The sequence below is a fragment of the Octodon degus genome, unplaced genomic scaffold (assembly GCF_000260255.1).
Source record: "Octodon degus isolate 3935 unplaced genomic scaffold, OctDeg1.0 scaffold00061, whole genome shotgun sequence".
NCBI classification, from domain to species: Eukaryota; Metazoa; Chordata; class Mammalia; order Rodentia; family Octodontidae; genus Octodon; species Octodon degus.
In genome coordinates this window covers 7,258,658-7,276,056 of record NW_004524637.1, presented here as the reverse complement: position 1 = coordinate 7,276,056, position 17,399 = coordinate 7,258,658, and the positions used below count along the sequence as shown (strand labels likewise).

The window sequence follows — 17,399 nt, the reverse complement described above, 5'->3', positions numbered from 1 at the left end:
CGGGCGGGGGACCCGGAGGCGGCGCCGTGGCGGGCGGGCCACAGGTCCCCGGGTGCCCGCTCCCAGGTCTGCTAGCCACCGAGTGAGTGCGAGTTCCAGCGGCACGAGACCGCGAGTACGGTTCCGCTCGCCGGGTTAGAGACGGGCGGGTCGGCACTCCCGTGGTGGAGACGGTGGAAGTTTTAGCGATTCCGAGGCTTCTGCTTTCTGTGTCACCGCTAGTAATTCGGTGCAGCCAGGTCTCCGCCCCCAAAATCCGAGCGTTGTGTGCATCCTTCCGAGTTTGATGCGCGCAGACTGTGCCCTCGTGCTGCGCCGTTGACTTGCGCCGTCTCTCTCGCCCGCACGCGTGTGGAGCAGATGGTGTCCCGTGGAACCAGGCCATAAAGACGAGGTTCCACTCGCCGAGCTAGTAGACACCTCTGGAGCTAATGGCAAAGGTTGGAGCGGATGCTGGAGAGGCGTCCTTACTCTCAGCCTTTCTTCACTTGCTTAGCAGGATCCAGACGACCTCTGGATTGTGGCGTTTTCACAATGCTGATGAGGGTCGTTATGCAAACTGATTTTGTGGTAATGTTGGCTTCCTCATTCTGTTGTTACTAGAAGGAGGGTGTTGGAGAGACAGCACTGTCTTCACAAAGGATTAATGAAGAGTTGGAGATTCTTGTAGAATCAAGAATCATCAAGAAATGGGTCGCAGAGTGAGTTGGAGTTAACTGTAGATAAAGCAGCAGGTTATGTGTGGTGCAGCCTTTATGTGTGGTAGACCTCAACTTGACTTTTGTTCAAGTGCCAGAGTTGGAAAAGCCAACAGTCCTGCCTCTTGTCACCACCCAACTCTGTGGAGACAGAAAGGGAGAGCAGAGCTAAGGGACTCACTGGCTTTTGACTATGGTTTTACTTGCCTGGAAACAAGGCAACTCGTAAGAATGAGCTAGCCAAGAGCCCTGGCACTGATGACAGACCGTTGAAGAGTCATAGCTGTGTGCCCCTTCAAGACATCTGTTTCTTTGGCGTTTGTTTGTTTGTTTTTGTATTTAGTACAAGGTCTATAGGGCCTCACTACACAGATCAAACTCATAGTGATTCTCCTGTTTTGAACCTCCCAAGTGCTGGGATTCCAGGCACGCACCACCATGCCCAGGCTTGTCACTGTCTCAGCCTGCCCCAGGATCGAATGCTGCCCGCAGCACTCTGCCTAAGCAGGCGCTTTAGTCCACTGAGCTGTCTGGCCAACCCTAAGACGTTGTTCTCTAACAACAGCAAACCTCTCCTTGATTAATTACAAGGCTTTCTAGGTGTGAGTGGAGCCCAAAGATCTAGGTTGGTACCTGGACACAGGAAGTCACAAACAAAATACGTTTTTGATGGTCATCTGTCAAACCCTAGAGCTGCCCATGAAATCTTTTAAATTCATGTGAACTTAGGTTAGCAACCATCGTCACCAAGAAAAGATCATGGAGATGGAAAAAAAGAAAATAGGAAAAAAGAAGCTAAAAAAACTTGAGGCAAACCATACATAGCTGTTAGAGATGTGTAAAGCTGGAGTAACTGCCAAAGCATTTATGTGAACTACTCCCTGATATTTTCCTTGGCTAAATAACTGCCTGCTCTACACTGTAGTCAGCTTTAACAGTGCCCTTTGGCTGTTGTAGCCCTTTGTTTCACTTTCTAGAAATCAATAAGTCTTCAGGGAATTTCTAAGTTCTGCAAAGCAAGAAGTGGTATAGAAAGTCAGGGGAAGTATCTAGCATCCTAGGAGTATTTTAATGCTGTGGAAACAAAACAGACCGTTCTTTTGGAACTTTTGTGTGATACAATGACACATTGAGGCTAGCAAGCACGAAACAGTTGAATAATACTTAGGCTTTTAATGTTCCAGAATGCGTACCTGAAGGTACCAGAGGTAACAGGAGAAAAGAATGAGATTGAATTTGGGTTGCTAGGTGGGGTGGGACTTAAACATGAAATCAACAATTCTACCATCAGGCATTTGGATGCCTCTTCTGAGCATGTGTAGACCTTAATTATATAAATTCAGGGCCATAATGTCATCATGTTAATATAAAATCTTAGGACTCTTATGGATCTATTTGTACTTAATAGCTACAGCCACATTAAACCTAGTAGATTTTTTTAATAACTGCTAAATTATTTTTCAAAGCAGTACAGTATTCTCTTTCTAAGTTTATAAGATTTAAAGTTGAGTTTCCAATGTTACATGATGGGTGAATAGGTGATTGAAGTAGGGAAAAGAAAGCATTCCTGGCCTCGGGTGGTAGGGGACAGTGAGTGGCTGAATTCTGGACTGTTCTGGTCAAACATCCACAAACGCCTGCTGTGGTCCTGCATTATGTGACAACTGGGTGTTGTACAAAGAGCCACCAGCCAGCAAGGCCTGGAATCAGTCCTGGCATGATTAGCAAACACATTTGTACATCCTTTTGTTTTTCCAGTTCCTTATCGTATGAACTGTTGTGTTTGGTGTGTCCTCAGATATTCTCAAATGAGGCAATTTCCATGAATTTGACAAATAAACAGTAATGACTTTTGACACTTAGAGGCTTAAGGAGGAAGTCTGGCGTCAGACTTTTTATTGAACCTGTTTTCCTCAACAGAAAAGCTGGTGAGTAGCATTAGGTTTGGCATAACGAATACATAGTTAACAATGCTCAAGGTTTCTAGTAATCAATCTTACAAAAGAATATCCCCTGTTGGCTGAGGGTAGTGACACACAGTGCTGTGATCCCAGCTGCTCAGGAGGCTGAGGCAAGGAGACTGGAAGTTTGAGACCAGGTTGGGCAACTTAACAAGTTTCAAACTACAGCACTTTTAATAGTATAGTCTCTTTCTTAGTTTATAAGATTTAAATGAAGGTCAGTTTCTTATGTTACATAATAGGTAGTGGGTGAAATAGAAAAAAAAAAAAATAATACTCATTTTACTTCAGAATGGAACCGAAAGGGCTAGGGGTATAGTTCGTGCTCCCTGGTTTCAGCTCCCAGTACTAGGGTGGGGGTGGGGGCATGTTGAGATAGATATGGGTGTAAATGTACATACACATTACTTGTTAGAACATCAGAGACAAAGTTTTAAAATTTGTCTTTAAAGTATAGTTAAATTTGGCTACATAAAAATGAATATTTTTAGTATGGCAAGAAAACAGTTAAAAATTTAAAATATATGAAAAATTTTGTATCAATATAACTGAAAAGGTTTTGCTGTAAAGAGTCTCATGTGTCCTTGTGGAAAAGACACACAAGACATTTGTTGGACAAATAACAGACTCGAGTAGATGAAAATGTTTGGCTTTACTGGAAATCAGAGATGTACATTGTGAAAAATAGTGAGATAGAGGATTTTTTTGTTTTTAAAGCCAGTTGGTTTAAAAGATTGAATATCGATGTCCAGTGCTGAGGGACACAGACTCTTAGCACTCAGTCTAGGTGGATAGAAGTTAGATTACCTTTTAAAAATGTAGTAAAGATCCTTACCATGAGATCTATTCATCCATGTGAAGTTTGGTCAATTATAAAGTGGTGCGACCACTCCCATGATTAAATTAGTGTTAAAGCTATTCCATAACCTCCTTTTGTTTATATCCAGTCTCTTCTACCACCTCAGCTGCACACAGTCGCTAATCTCCTTCTACTTTTCTGCTAGATTTGCCTTTTCTGGAAGTTTCATATAAAAGGAATGATGTAACATGTGCTCTTTGGTGTCCGATTTCTCTCCCTTAGTGTGTTTGAGATGCTTGTGTCACAGCCTGAATCAGTCCTTCGTGCTTGTTCATGCCATTTACAGATAGACATTTTTGGTTATCCTTTCATAAACTATGGAACATTTGGGTTTTTCTAGATTTTGAGCTGTGGCGAATATTTATATGTAAGCTATTACATAGATATATATTTTCATTTCTCAGGAAAATTCTTAAGAGAACATCTTTTCATGTATTAGCAAACAATGTTTTCTTCTAGTCTGTAGCTTTATTTTGTCCTAATGGTATCTTTAGGACAACAAAAGCTTGTAATTTTGATGAACTCTATTTAATGTCTAATACATTTTTGCATAATCATAGATCATAGATAGTTTCTCCTCATTTCTCCTAGAAATGTCATGGTTTTAGCTGTTACATTTAGCTCTATGATCCATTTTGAGCAAATCTTGTGGATAGATAAGGATTTAAGAGGTTTTTTTGTTGTTGTTAGTGAGTGGATGCCCCATTATTTTAACACCATTTGTCTCTAGAAAGGCAATCCGTACTCCACCGACTTGCTGGGCGCCTTTGTCAGAGCTCATTACAAATAGGAAGCCTGCTCTGTAGGTCTGTCCTTACACCAGCACTACACTGTCTCGATTACAATGTTTTGTAGTAAGACTTTGGATCTGGAAGGGTCAGTCCTTAGCTTTGTTCTCTTTCCCAGAATTGTTTTACCTATTAGGTGTTTTGTGTTTCCATATAGACTAATGAATCAGCTTGTAAATTTCTACACAAAGGCTGTCATGATTGTAATAGGAGTTGAATTGAATCCATAAATCCGTTGGGGGAGAATTGCCTTTTCAGTAAGATTGGGACTATCTAGTCTGAATGTGAAAGAGCCTGCCATCCGTAAGCTCTTGCTGGGTTGGATCTGAATGCTGATGTGGAGCCTGCGTTGACACTCAGACATGGCAGCACTGTACGTTTCAGTCTATTCAATCGGTGTTAAACACGCCGTGACCATCACCTTTGTGCAGGGTGCTGTCACCTTGGAAAGTTAGGCGAGGTATTATTTTCTCAACCTTTGTAGAATGAGTGAGTTAATTCCCCTGTCATTAACATTCTTTCAGTCTGGCCCAACCTCTGAATGCCGAAGGAAGAAAAGCGCACAAAGGATTGTTTGTGACCACAGGGTTAGGAGTTGTAATTCTTAATAGTCTTCTTGCTTGTTGCTAGACCAGGTCTTGCTAAGTTGCTAAGTTTGGACTTGCAGTCCTGCCACAGCCTTCTGAAGTATGGGCATTTCAAGCCTGTGCCTCCCGCCTGGCCATCATTTCCTGTTTTTGAATTAGTTTTGCTTCACCATCCTTTTGACTTGATCATGAAGTCATTGATGGCTCTGATCTTTCTTTTACTTCCCATAGTTAACCTTCCAGAGGGAAGTACTGACTGTAAATATCAAACACGCAGATGAGTAAATTGTTTTCCAGGGAAAAAGTGCTAAGTATTTCACGTGCGCTTGAGGAAAAGAACATCCAGTGTGCCTTAGCACTCAGTGTTCACAAGCAATGTGACTTGGAGCTTCTGTCTGTGTTCCTAACCCTCATGGCCTCAGTTTCCTTGCTGGATCGCAGGATTCTGTGTCCTTTCCCACTGAGCTGTAGGAATGAGTGGGCCGGCCAGGATGAAGTACTTCACCATTGTGCCTGGTCAGGAGGACTCAGCCATGGATGGCTACCGATGTGATGCTATTTTTAATTATTTAATTTTCACACAGTGAAGTAACAGGCTTATAATAGATCTTTAGCTTCCATTTTTGGAAGCACAAGTGGCCTATGCAGTGGATAGGCAGCCAGTAGATCTCACCCCAGTGTCTAGTTAACTGTACTTGTGGGAATAGGCATTCAGCGGGCAGATAACAAAGGTAGTGTTTTTGAAAGAATGTAAGCTTTAATCTGGGGCACTTTTACATAGTTGGTTTTTCTCACAGAAAAATGTTTTAAAATATCTTCATCCAACATTAAAATTCCTTTGGCAAATCAGTTCGCTATCCTCTTTCCCTATGTTTCTCCCCCTAAAATGCTACTTTTGTTTACACTGAAGTTAAATATATTTCCCTTTCCTGAAGGGTACAGTTTGGAAATGGTGACTGAAATAAATAGCATTTAAGCTTCTGCTTTCACAGTACCAAATATGTTGGCATATGATGCTGGTCTCCCGAGTAATTTGAAGATCAGCCTGAAGATAAACCAAATCAGAAAATGTTGCTTTTGCTCTCCACTGGCTACTTACTGTATATCTTCTAGTTTTCTTGTGAGAATTCTGTCAGATCACGGGGTGCTTGTGGTCGAGGTGTGGGTTGGCGTTGAGTCATCACCTGTCTTGTGGCCATGTTCAGAAACAGCCGTTCAGATGTGCCCAAGGTCAACGCTCTCGCAGCCACATGTGGGATGGATGCTATACACATTCAGAAGTAAGAAAAGTACTGTAAATTTCAAAATTAGTTATAAATTTTAATATTTGGAGAGGAATTTAGATCCATGATTAATATAAATATATGCATTATAATTAAAATGTAGATAGTTACTATTACTAAAGTCTTGTACGTACCTGGCCTGAGCCATATGCTTTATATTCATTAGGTAGCTTGGTTAAATAAAAGCATGGGAAACTAAAAATATATGGGAAGTGGTATCTTTAGATTATTATTATTATCATGTACTTCTCTCCCACCTCCGTTTGGTGAGGCCACCCGCATGCCCAGGTAAGCTGCTCATCGTGCTGTCTAACAGGGAAGGGGCTGTCTGTGTTGGGCTGTGCTCAGCCTTTCATTGGTGACCTACACTTCTCAACTGTCCTGCGAGGTGTGTGCTCCTCGCATCTCCACTGTACAGATGAGGAAGCCGAGCGGGTACTAGATTGCCCACAGGTCTCTGAGCACCGCAATTCCATTCCTAGAAGTCTGTCTCAGAGCTTGTGTCTAGAACTGGTCTGGAACCAGTGAACCCTGCAGGCCTTGTCCCACAGGGGACAGACGAGGCTGTGGGGAGCAGAGAATGTCAGCAGGGTCACACAGTGGGGAAGTGGAAGAACGAGCATGGCAACTCAAGCCTCTTTCACTCAGGAATGTTGCGCTTAACTGTTGTATCACCAGGCCTTAGGTTCAAAAGCTAGGGTTTGTCTGCTCAGAGCTGACTGGCTCAAAGGAGGCCACATATAGTAGAAGATGGAGGGGCCTGTGTTCCTCGGATCACCACCTGACCTTGCACAGGACTGTTGGAGCGTTTTATGGCAAAGAGGCCTCTCCCTCCCTTGCCTGAGGAGGTGGAGTTGGGCTTGCTGTCCTGGTGCCAGGGCCTGTGGATGCTGCCCTTTCCCCAGGTCTGAGGAGAGGTGGGGGAGCCACCTGTGCCCTAGGCCTGAGGAACTTTGGGAGCCACTTCACTGCAAAGGGAAAAAATCTTAACTTCTCGGGGTCCTTTCACAGTGCTAATTCCAGCTGCATAGGACTACTCCCCATAGGTTTATTCCTCATAGCTTCATACATTTTTAAAAGTAAGACACTCGAAGAATGGAACAGGAGGGCCAACCAGATAACTCAGTAGACTAAAGCACCTGCTTAGGCAGAGGAGGGACTGAGGTTCAATCTCCAGGTCTGCCATGCTGGCCCTTCCCCCAGGGGTTCGCTGAGACAACGAATGAGACTGGGTGTGGTGGTGTGCACCTGTAATCCCAGCGCTTGGGAGGCTGAACACAGGAGGATCACTACGAGTCTGATCTGTGTGGTGAGACCCTGTAGACCCTGTCCTAAATACGTATAGATTTTTTTTTTAATTTTATAGTGGTTTTTTTTTTTTTTTTTTTACTGGGGTTTGAACTCAGGCCCTTGCTCTTGCCAGGCAAGCGCTTATTCTACTGAGCTATCTCCTTGTCCCCTTTTTTTTTTTAATTTTAAAAAGAATGAAACAGAAGGTGTAAGTTATGTAAATACGTGAGTGTTCATTTGTTTAAAATGCTGTCTTTATCAAGCTGTAGGCTGGCGCCATTACCTCTAGGTGTCAATTGTAGAAAGTTACCAAAGGGTCCTTATTGTCTGTGACCATGTTCCCTCGGGGCCCAAGCCTGCTGTTGGTAGGGAGCATGCTCGGGACGCCTGCTGGGTATTCGGTGGCTAAGGGCTGTGGTGTTAGCTCCCGAAGCTGGTTTCCGTGGGACTTCCCGCCCCAAGCGTGGACATCTCTGAGCATCAGTGGTCTTATTTTCTCAAATCCCACCTTGAAGTGTTCAGTTTGCCATTTCTGGGACGCATCATGCCTTCCTTGTTCTGTTGTATATAATAAGTACTCCCTTTATGCCCAGGAATATGTGAATACTTTCACGTTACATGTTATATATAATTATTAAGCCACTAACTATAGTTAGGTATTGGTTTTTAAAAATAAACAGGTCCTTTGGTTTTTAGAATTTGTCAAATAAGGATTAAATGTAATGGCTATGAAAATCTGTTAGTTGTAGAACCAGATGGGTTTTTATTCAAGTAATCTAGAATATCAACTGATTGAATACAAAAATGCTTTTAAAGCACACAAAATAATATTATTTTCAAAGTATATCTTGGTTATTTTGACTCCATAAAAAGAAATAACAAATCAGCTGAGCATGGTGACAGACACCTGTAATCCCAGCACTTGGGAGGCTGAGGCAGGAGGATTGTTGCGAGTTCGAGATCAGCCTGGGCTACAGAGTCAGGCTCAAGGTCAGCCAGAACTGCATAGTGAGACCCTGGCTCAAAAACACAAGCAAAGTCTATCCCGAGAAGTATCGGTCAGTTTTTCTCTGTGTCAAGCTCTGTCTCTCCCCCTCCCCTTCTTGCGTTCCTTTCTTCTTCACCTTCTCCTCCTCCCTCTCACCATCCCTGAGACCGGGAGTCCGGCCAGGCCTCTCCTCCTGGAAGCCCTTGTTCTCAGGCATTCTGTTATAGTAGAAAAATTATCACTAACAATTTGGGGTACGCTTGAGCCATAGCCCCAGCCAGAAGCACTCGACAGCAGTGCTGTCCTCCCCCTGTGACCCTCTTGGGATGGCAGTAGTGACTTACTTAAAGGCTCCGCCCTGACCTGCACCTCGCTATTACTGCTGGGTAAGCCGCTCCGAGGCTTGTAAGGATCCTGCTCTCCTCTGAGACCTTGCGGAGCATGGAGGGTGAAGCTGGGCCCGGTAGCCGCAGTGTCCTTGGAGACAGCCCCAGTCGCTGGCCAAGGAGCTCAGCACCTCTTCTGTGGCCTCGTCGTGGTTTGAGGGTGAAAGCCCCAGGTTGCTTCTCTTGGTTTTTTGGTCAGCAGTGCTAGGGAGACTCATGGTGGTTCCGGTGTGCCCCTCCTAGCGCGGGCGCCCCGTAGACCCGCCCACCTTGCACTTGGAGGATGAGGGAAACCGTGGGCGGCCTCTGCACACCCCCAGCCTTTGCTGTCCGCTTGTCCTTCCTGACGGCCTGCTGGGCCAACATGACGCACTTGTTTCGCAGCACGCACCCGCCTTCCTCTTCCTCGTGGCTGAGTGTGAGGGTGGAGGACAGCCAGCGCCGGAGGTGGGCCTTTCCACGCGGTGCACTGTCACTCTGTGTAGGGGACACAGGCAAGCAGCTTGCAGGAATCTGGATGTAAGGAAGGGGCTTCCACATTAAAACTGCGTTAGATAGAATTGCATGTCCGTAACTCAGGAGACACAAGATGTGCATCTCTCTGCTGCGCACCAGTTCTGTGACGTTCGCAGTTGGTGGAGTGTTTTCTCCAGCCTCCCCCCTGACCATGGCCATGGCCCTGTGGGCTGTGTGGCCTCATCACCTGTCACTGAGGGACGAGGCAGTTGGCCTCTGGATGGACTCACTGCTCCTGACCACGCCCTCTGTCCTAAGAGGCCATACGCTGCAGTCATGCTGCAGTGCCACCCTGAAGGCAGGGCAAATGCTGGTGGTCCCTCGCTGTAAATGTGTCCCTCCTTGTAATAGGAAGTAGGGACGCCCTCGTGAAGGGAGCGCCAGAAAACAGCTTTGTCTGGAGCTTTAGTTCTTCGCACCTGCCGTCTGTGTCCCCCGAGAGCATTCACATTGTCCTGGCACCTTTGGTTTCTGTTTGTGATGCAGTGTCTTTCCAGGTGTCCTTTCTGAGTAATTTCCATGTGATACAGATGTTGCTAGATCCTTCTTGGGAGATTGGTCTCTGGACCAGATTGCCTGTCTCCACTGCCTTGAAAGACTGAGAATAGTGGTCTGACCATGAATTATTCTGATAATAACTGTGTGCTACTTGCATAACAATATGTGGATTATAGGCGGAGGGTGCTGTGGGTGAAAAGCTGCCGAGTGACCTGCCCGGTGTGGCCGAGAGCTCAGCGCTCTGCACAGCAAAGGCTTCGGTGGCCACAGAGCTGAGCATGTGGCTGAGAGAGAAAGCCCCACGGTCTGCGTCAGAGGCCGCTTCCTAGGCGCAGGAGTGCTGAGATTCCGCTGCCTGCCACGAGACTGAGTATAGGGTTGGTGAAGTAAACCTCCAAGTTGCTTCCTTTGAAGAGAAGGCTAGTTCCTCTCAGGTGAGAGAAGGCCCGTGGTGGAGGAGAAAGCGGTTGGTTGGGGAGAGAGAGGATTTCCAAAGCGGGAGAGGTTCTGGGTAGTGGGAGGTGTGGGACTGTGGGCAGCAGAGCTCCAGGGGGGATATGTGGCCTTCACTTTGTAAAGTTGGGGGCTTCCCCAGAATTTTGGATGTAAGTAGGATTTGTGTTTTATTTACTGTTCTGTGATCTGTGTTTCTCAATTTTGCCCTATATTATACAGACTTTCTGGGTACTCCGTGTATTTTTGATTCCTACTGCAGTTTCATAGCTTAAGTATTTCTCTTACTGACTTGTTTCTAGTCATTCCATATTACAAGTAATACAAATGAAATATTTTTACAAAGAACTCTTTTCTTTTAGTCCTGATTTCGAAAACTAGAATTACTGGCTTATCATCTGGTTAGTCTTCTTCATCTGGCCAAGTTATTCTTTGAAGAGATTATGTCAATTTATGTTGTCACCAGCCCCACCAGGCAAGGGCTTTTGTGGTCATGTAAACTTTGTTCCTCACATGAGGCGTCACTAGATGGCCATTTTTTCTCTACGTAACATCTCTGTGGTACTTGTATTTTTTCTGACAGGAGCTCTGTTCACTGCGGTGGCACATTTGTGGCATAGAAAGTATTTACCATCTTGCCTCATTTGGTTGTAAACTGTCAAATATTTTTCTAATTAGCTGAATTGTTTTATTCTTATTAACTCTTAACCAATAGAAATATACTGGCATATGTGAAGTGTTTTGCAAACCTACAGCGTGTCTTACTACAAGGTGGTAGGAGAACCGTCATTGTCTTTTCACTGGAGTCGTGCACAGCCTTTGTCAGGTCTGACCTCTCACAGGAGATGGCAGGGATGGCCCTGGGATGGGTCAGATCTGGAAGCAAGCTTGTGGGGAGCGGAAGGCCCCGGCTGTCACCTGAGGCATGGTGGAGATGCTGGGACACCAGGAAAACAGCAGTCCAGGGTGAAGTTGTTACATTACATCAGGCAGTGGGCTGGAGCCTAAAGCAAGGCGAATGCGGGATGGAAAGAGGCTTTTGTGGTCGACCTGGTGTTCACCAGCACCTAGCCCTCCCCTGAAGGAACAGGGTGACTGGAAGAAGCGAGGGGCAAGGGTGAGTCCCAGGCAACCCTGCCTCTGAGTGCCGCATCTAAGATCCATGTGCATTGCTGAGGGGACATGGACCTGGTGAATGGGACTCGGCTCTGGTCTTTCCCTGTTTGTATTTTGAAAGTAAAGTAGTTACACGGCTGAATGCTCTGTGCGTGCGCATGCGTGTAAGGCACCACTGCAGACATTTGCCTGAAGAAATTCCTTTTGTGTATTCAGACCCGGGAATCAAAATAGTTTATATATTTTAATCTTCTAATATGTAGGTTCCAATTTAAGTATAATTCACTGAAATATTTTCCTTCTAGTCTTCAGAGAATACAGAGGGCAAAGATGGATCCAAAGTAACTAAACAGGAAGTAAGTATATTTGTTCTTTAATATTTTCTAATTCTTTAAGTTGACATGTTTAATATCGTTGTGATTGTCTGCACCTGAGTGGCGACTGTGACAGCGACTCACTTTGCCCAGGTGTGCTGCAGGGGGTGCACTGGTGAAGTGTTTTTAGTCACTGTGTTTATATTCTACCCGTTGGTCCTGCTGTCTGTCAGAGTAGATGCTGAGAATTCCTTCTGAGCAAAAAACCAAGACAATAGGTGTATGTATCAAGGAAAACAAAGTCTGCCTTCCGTAGCAACAAAATGCGCTGTGTTGTTGGTTTCATAAATTTTCTGCTCCAGTGAGTGAATTGGAGCAGAAGCAGTAAGTTGTTTCTTAGATTCCAAATCAGCTCGGGAAGGATTCACAATATGTCAAAATATTAAGGTTTTATTGTTAATTAGGACAATTCTTGGGATATTGGGATACTAATTAAGCAACAATTTATTGATGCTTATATTAAAATACAGAAACCTTCAAAAGTCTTAGAACTTGGAAGAGTTACTCTGAAGGTCTAAAAGGAGATGCTCTTGAAAAGTGGGAAATTATATGTGCCTGGATGACAAGACCATGCTTGAAAAGCAGCTCTTACCCTTAAACTTACAAATTAAAAGAGATCGAGAGACAGACCAAAAAACAACAACTCCAGTTACAGTTCTCTGACTGGGTGATGCGTACTGCAGTTACTACTTCAGAGCAGCTTGTTGTACCAAAACCTGCACACAAGTTGTGTACAAGGAAGTTCCGTCTCACAAATGAAAAATCCTTAATAGAAACTGAAATGAAGTCTTTCAAAAGCTGAACGAACAAAACTGCCCATCCCTGCCGTTTAGGCACGTGGCAGCCATTGTCTCACAGGCTTGGGGTGGCCATGGAATCTGTAGGCCAAGGGCAAGCCACCATGCAGTGAGAGAAACAGACAAACAGAAGGAGAACCGACACAAGGTGATCTGGGCTTGAATTTCCTTGGAAAGTGCAAGATACTGCTTTTGGGACAGTTGGCTAGATGGAACTGACTTTAAATGTTTTCGGGTTCGGCTACCAAAAGAAACATTTAGGTTGAACTTTGAGCAGTGGACACCTTCAAGGCCTTGCATGCAACAGACAATTGAGAGTAGGCAGTCCTCCCGAGGGCAAATAAGACGGCCAGAATAGGTAAAAGATGCAGGCAAAGTTTATTCTATACCTGTTTTATGTGTATGATTTAGGACTTTTATTACTATTTGTTTTATTTTATATTGCTTACATATGATTTATGTATATATTATTGACAAAAGTCTTTTCTAGACAAAACTCTACATGTCATTTAAACCAGATTAAAACTCACAGTAAGTCTTTAGGACATCAGGAGAGTTGTTTGAAGAGTGAAAAGTTAGCGGGTGGCCTTCTGTAAAGATTGTTAGAGAGTACATTCATTGATTGACTGATTCATTCATTTTCATAATTTAATTCAGACTGAATTTGCCAGTTTATCATGAGAATGCAGGGTCATGACCATGGTGAACAGATTGCAGTCATAAGGGGTCCTCTTGAAAACTCATCACCAGTGCCTTCGTATTTAAAGGACACTGAGCGAGTACAGTACTTTCAGAGACTTGGACAGTAACTCTCAGGAGCCTGCAAAGCCCTTTCACGAAATCCATTCTTTTGCCATTTTTCTCCCTCTTCCCCGCCCTTCTTCTTGCTTCCTTCTTTCTTCTTTCTTCCTTCTTCTTTTTCTTCTTCTTAGTCTTGCCAACCAGCCTGAGTCTTAAATGATTGCTTTAAATCCTAGTGGTTCAAAGAGGGAACAGAACAGTGTGGTCTGCTTCATGTCGGATAAATGCAGTGCAACCACTGATAGACTCGAAGGCTGTGGAGGCTGATGGCGCTTTCCAGGAAGGCGCTGCACTTAGGAGCATAATCAGGACTGCTAGAGAGGGAATGGTCAACGTCAGTCTTCACGCCTGCATGGAAGCAGGTCTCTCCTGGCGCTCCCTGGAAGGAATATGGTAGGAAAAGGCTTTATGGCATGAGAACAGAAGTGATCATTTTTATGGAGGAAGTCATAAAATGACTTTACAGTAAAAGGTTTGATGTTTAGAGACTGGTTACTTTGCACGACCTGTAGGGGGAGAAGGCAAACTTTGTTTTTATATTAATTTCCCCTGCTTTTTGTTTGAGATCTCTTGTGGTGATGTGAATTAAGTCCTTTGGCTCAAACAGCTTTCAGGCAGGGCCGAGAAGGGCTTTGGGTGGGATGTCTCTGGAGCCCCGAAGAGTGTGCTGACGTCACTTGCCTATCTATGTGTCTGCTCAGTTGTCAGAGGGAGAGGGTGAGCAAGGCTTAGGGGCCTTTGCCTGTGGTGTGCAGTAGGGTGCGCGCAAGGGTTGAGGCAGTGAAAGGACACAGAGCCTGCCCGGCTCACCCCGTGGACCACTGGCAGGAGGCGTCTGGGAGCCTCCAGAGCTCCTCTTTATGAATGCATGTTTGCCACACATGATGCTTACATTGCTCAGGGTGTAACCTGGGCTGCCGCCCTCCCCTTAAGGGCCCGGTCCTGCCTGCTGCCCCTGCGAAATGTACATGTGGACCTCGAGCTGCAGGGAAACTTCAAGGCCGGCTCCAGTTGTCGGGCAGTCGCTGGGGCCCTGGTGCTCTTGTGCGCGGGCAGTAACTGGGGTCCTGGTGCTCTTGTGCGCGTTGAACCAGCACAGGATTCCCGCCCGTGCGGTTTAAGGGACAGCGCTGCCATTTCTTCAGGTGCGTGCAGAGCTGCCCTGGAAAGTCCTTCTAGGGTTTCAGTCGATGGGGACTTGGGGGGTGCATCTTGCTCTGCTAGTGGGTGTCACGGTGTTCCATTGGAGCACCTGACGCCTGCCTGCCTCCTCTGCAGGTGCACAGGCCTTAGACCACGCTGGGTGCCAGATGGCCGGTGTCTTCCTGCTCTGGGCATAGGTGTCCCAGGGGACCACGTGTCCCATTCTCAGCATGCTGTGTCCAGCTCTGATCTGAGCTTGAGACCTCAAAGTTAAAGGTATTACTGAAGGTGTTATTTGCTGCTGTAGTTTAAAAGACAGAAGTTTAGGTTCTCTATTTTCAGCAAGAAAATTCTTAGATGCAGAGGTGGGAAGAAATGTTCCTGGTAGTTTGGCCTGACCAATGACCTAAGCACGATGTCGGGAAGTTTCGCAATTCCTCTCAGCCAGGAGGCATTTGAAGCCCTTAAGCCGCTGTCAGGAGGTGCAGTCTGCAGAGGCGGTAGGCCTTACACAAAGCTTGCGTTCATGTATCCAGCAGGTAGCGGTGCGTGTGTACCTTGTGTTGGATGGGACCACGTGTACGTAGGAAGTTCTGGTGGGGATGCAGCAAGTAATAGGACAGGGAAATGTGTAGGATACGTCTTTCTGGAACATTTGTGAGTAAAGTAATTGTACTTTTGGGATGGGAGCCCCTTGGGCAGCCAGCCCTCCTTACGGTAAGGGAGTATCAGTTTTGGTTGCCCCTCCTAAGGTGCCGACAACATTGCTCTGTTTTCGTTATAGTCTGCTATTGACTTGTACCATCCTTGAGGAAAATATTTCTGGAGAATATCAGCCTTTGCATTTAATATAGCTATCCAGTCTCTGTAGTTTCTCTCAGTTTTCTAAGCTTTTGACACTGAAAGAAAAGATTAATGAACGTTTTACTTTAGTGAAATCTTTAAATATGTGTTTAGTAGAGCAGTTTATTTTGTTACAGGTAAAAAGATGTCTTGTTAACTGCATACAATTTTTATTCTATTCCAAAGTAGCAGAAACACAGAGCTTTATTTTGATTTCTATGTGTATGTTTCTTCTATTAACTTATAAAAGACCAGTTTTTAATGAGTCAGACTGGAACTCATTTTTAAAATAACTTCAGTGTTCCCCCAGTCAGCATTTTATCACAGAAGAAACTGGTTTGGGGCAGCCCGAAGTTTATCTTCCCTTCTTTTGCTCTGCCACCACACCTTAGCTGGAGGAGGCCACTTACTGCAGCAGCTCATGCTGCTTTAAAACCACTTTCTGGCTGAGCATAGTGGCAGCCCTGTGACTGCAGCTGCTCGGAGGCCGAGGCAGAGGGTTGGCACGCTCTAGGCCAACCTCATCTACTTTGTGAGACCCTGTCAGGAAGTTTATAAAGAGGCGAGGCGGAATAGGGACGTAGCAAGGTCCTGGGTTCAATTCCTAGTCTTGAAAGAAAGCAGACCACCTGAGCCTAGGGGACTTGGGATGTGCTTCACTGTGAAGGGTGCCAGGGTCATGCGTGGCACTCTTTCAGCAGTGCCAGGTATGACTAGGGTGAATTTGTAAGGGCAGCTCAGCCGTGTATAATTACATGAACACATTCTTCTTCATTCCTTTTGCAGCCCCTGAGACGCTCTGCCAGATTGTCCACGGTGAGTGCCAGAGCTGTTTGTGTGTCTTTGAGTGCGTGTTCCCTTTGTCCAGCAAAGCAGCAAAAGCAAGATGAAGTTGGCCTGGAGTTTACTTTCCCTTTGGAAATCTCCCAGGTCACAGTTCCTAGCGAATCTGACCCATGTTGCCGGGCAGTTCGCTTGGTCAGCTGTGTCAGTGAAAACAGCAGCTGGCCCCACTGCCAAGAATACGAGGCCCGCGGTGCCATTTGCTGCACTTCGAAGCAAACAAGGTCTGAACAGCAAAGCCTTAGTCTTTGTACTCTGTATGTAATCGGCAGCAATGGGCAGACTGTTTTATTCTGTCTGCAAGTTTAATTTAGTGTCTTACGTCAGGGTGAAATGTTCCAAATGTTGTCTGAACCCATACACTTCAGCCTGATCTCAAACCTCCCTTGTCTTTGAAAAAATTCGTTTTACTTTGTCTCTGGGCATGTCCCTCTGTGGCCCATGTTCAAGGGAGAGATGAGAATTAGCATCAGAGCTGGGGTGGGTGGGTGTAGCCATGCCCCAGCGGCAGCCTTGCTCCAGCCCTCCTCAGCAGCCTTGTGTGCACTCCGAGCAGAGCGGCCTGGCTGGAGGAGGATTTGAGTGTAACTCGTGCAGCCCCAGCCACCCACCAAGAGGACAGAGAGGCCTTAGCGTCTCAGCTGACAGTGCATCTCCCTATAGTGGTGTGACACGAACCATGAGCATGGCCTTCATCCCCAGCCCACACATGGTGCTCAGAGTGCTACGAGGACCTTTCCCCAGTTCAGAGTTGGATGAGCTGGGAGGGTTAGGCTGAGCCTCCTGAGGAGCGCTGTTGGCGTCACCATGAAGATGCAGAGCTGGTGTCCTACAGCTGAGAGGGCTGGGCTGAGCCTCCTGAGGAGCGCTGTTGGCATCATCATGAAGACGCAGAGCTGGTGTCCTGAGGCTGGGAGGCTAGGCTAAGCCTCTTGAGGAGCGTTGTTGGTGTCACCATGAAGACTCAGAGCTGGTGTCCTGCAGCTGAGAAGGCTGGGCTGAGCCTCCTGAGGAGCACTGTTGGTATCACCATGAAGATGCAGAGCTGCTGTCCTGCAGCTGAGAGGGCTAGGCTGGGCTTCCTGAGGAGCGCTGTTGGTGTCACCATGAAGATGCAGAGCTGGTGTCCTGCAGCTGAGAGGGCTAGGCTGGGCCTCCTGAGGAGCGCTGTTGGT

The 17,399-nt window shown here is 46.0% G+C and overlaps 1 protein-coding gene across 5 annotated transcripts in view; it reads left to right on the top strand.

Moving 5' to 3' along the window:
- Positions 1-17,399, top strand: part of Hmgn3 (high mobility group nucleosomal binding domain 3) — a 21,964-nt gene that overhangs the window by 354 nt on the left and 4,211 nt on the right. For 4 of the 5 annotated variants that reach the window (XM_023718654.1, XM_023718655.1, XM_023718658.1 and 1 more), the window contains exons 2-3: positions 11,729-11,779; positions 16,168-16,197. In XM_023718654.1, the coding sequence (XP_023574422.1) occupies positions 11,729-11,779; positions 16,168-16,197 (81 nt within the window). The remainder of the gene's footprint in view (positions 1-11,728; positions 11,780-16,167; positions 16,198-17,399) is intronic. The other variant, XM_023718657.1, reaches the window with a different exon arrangement.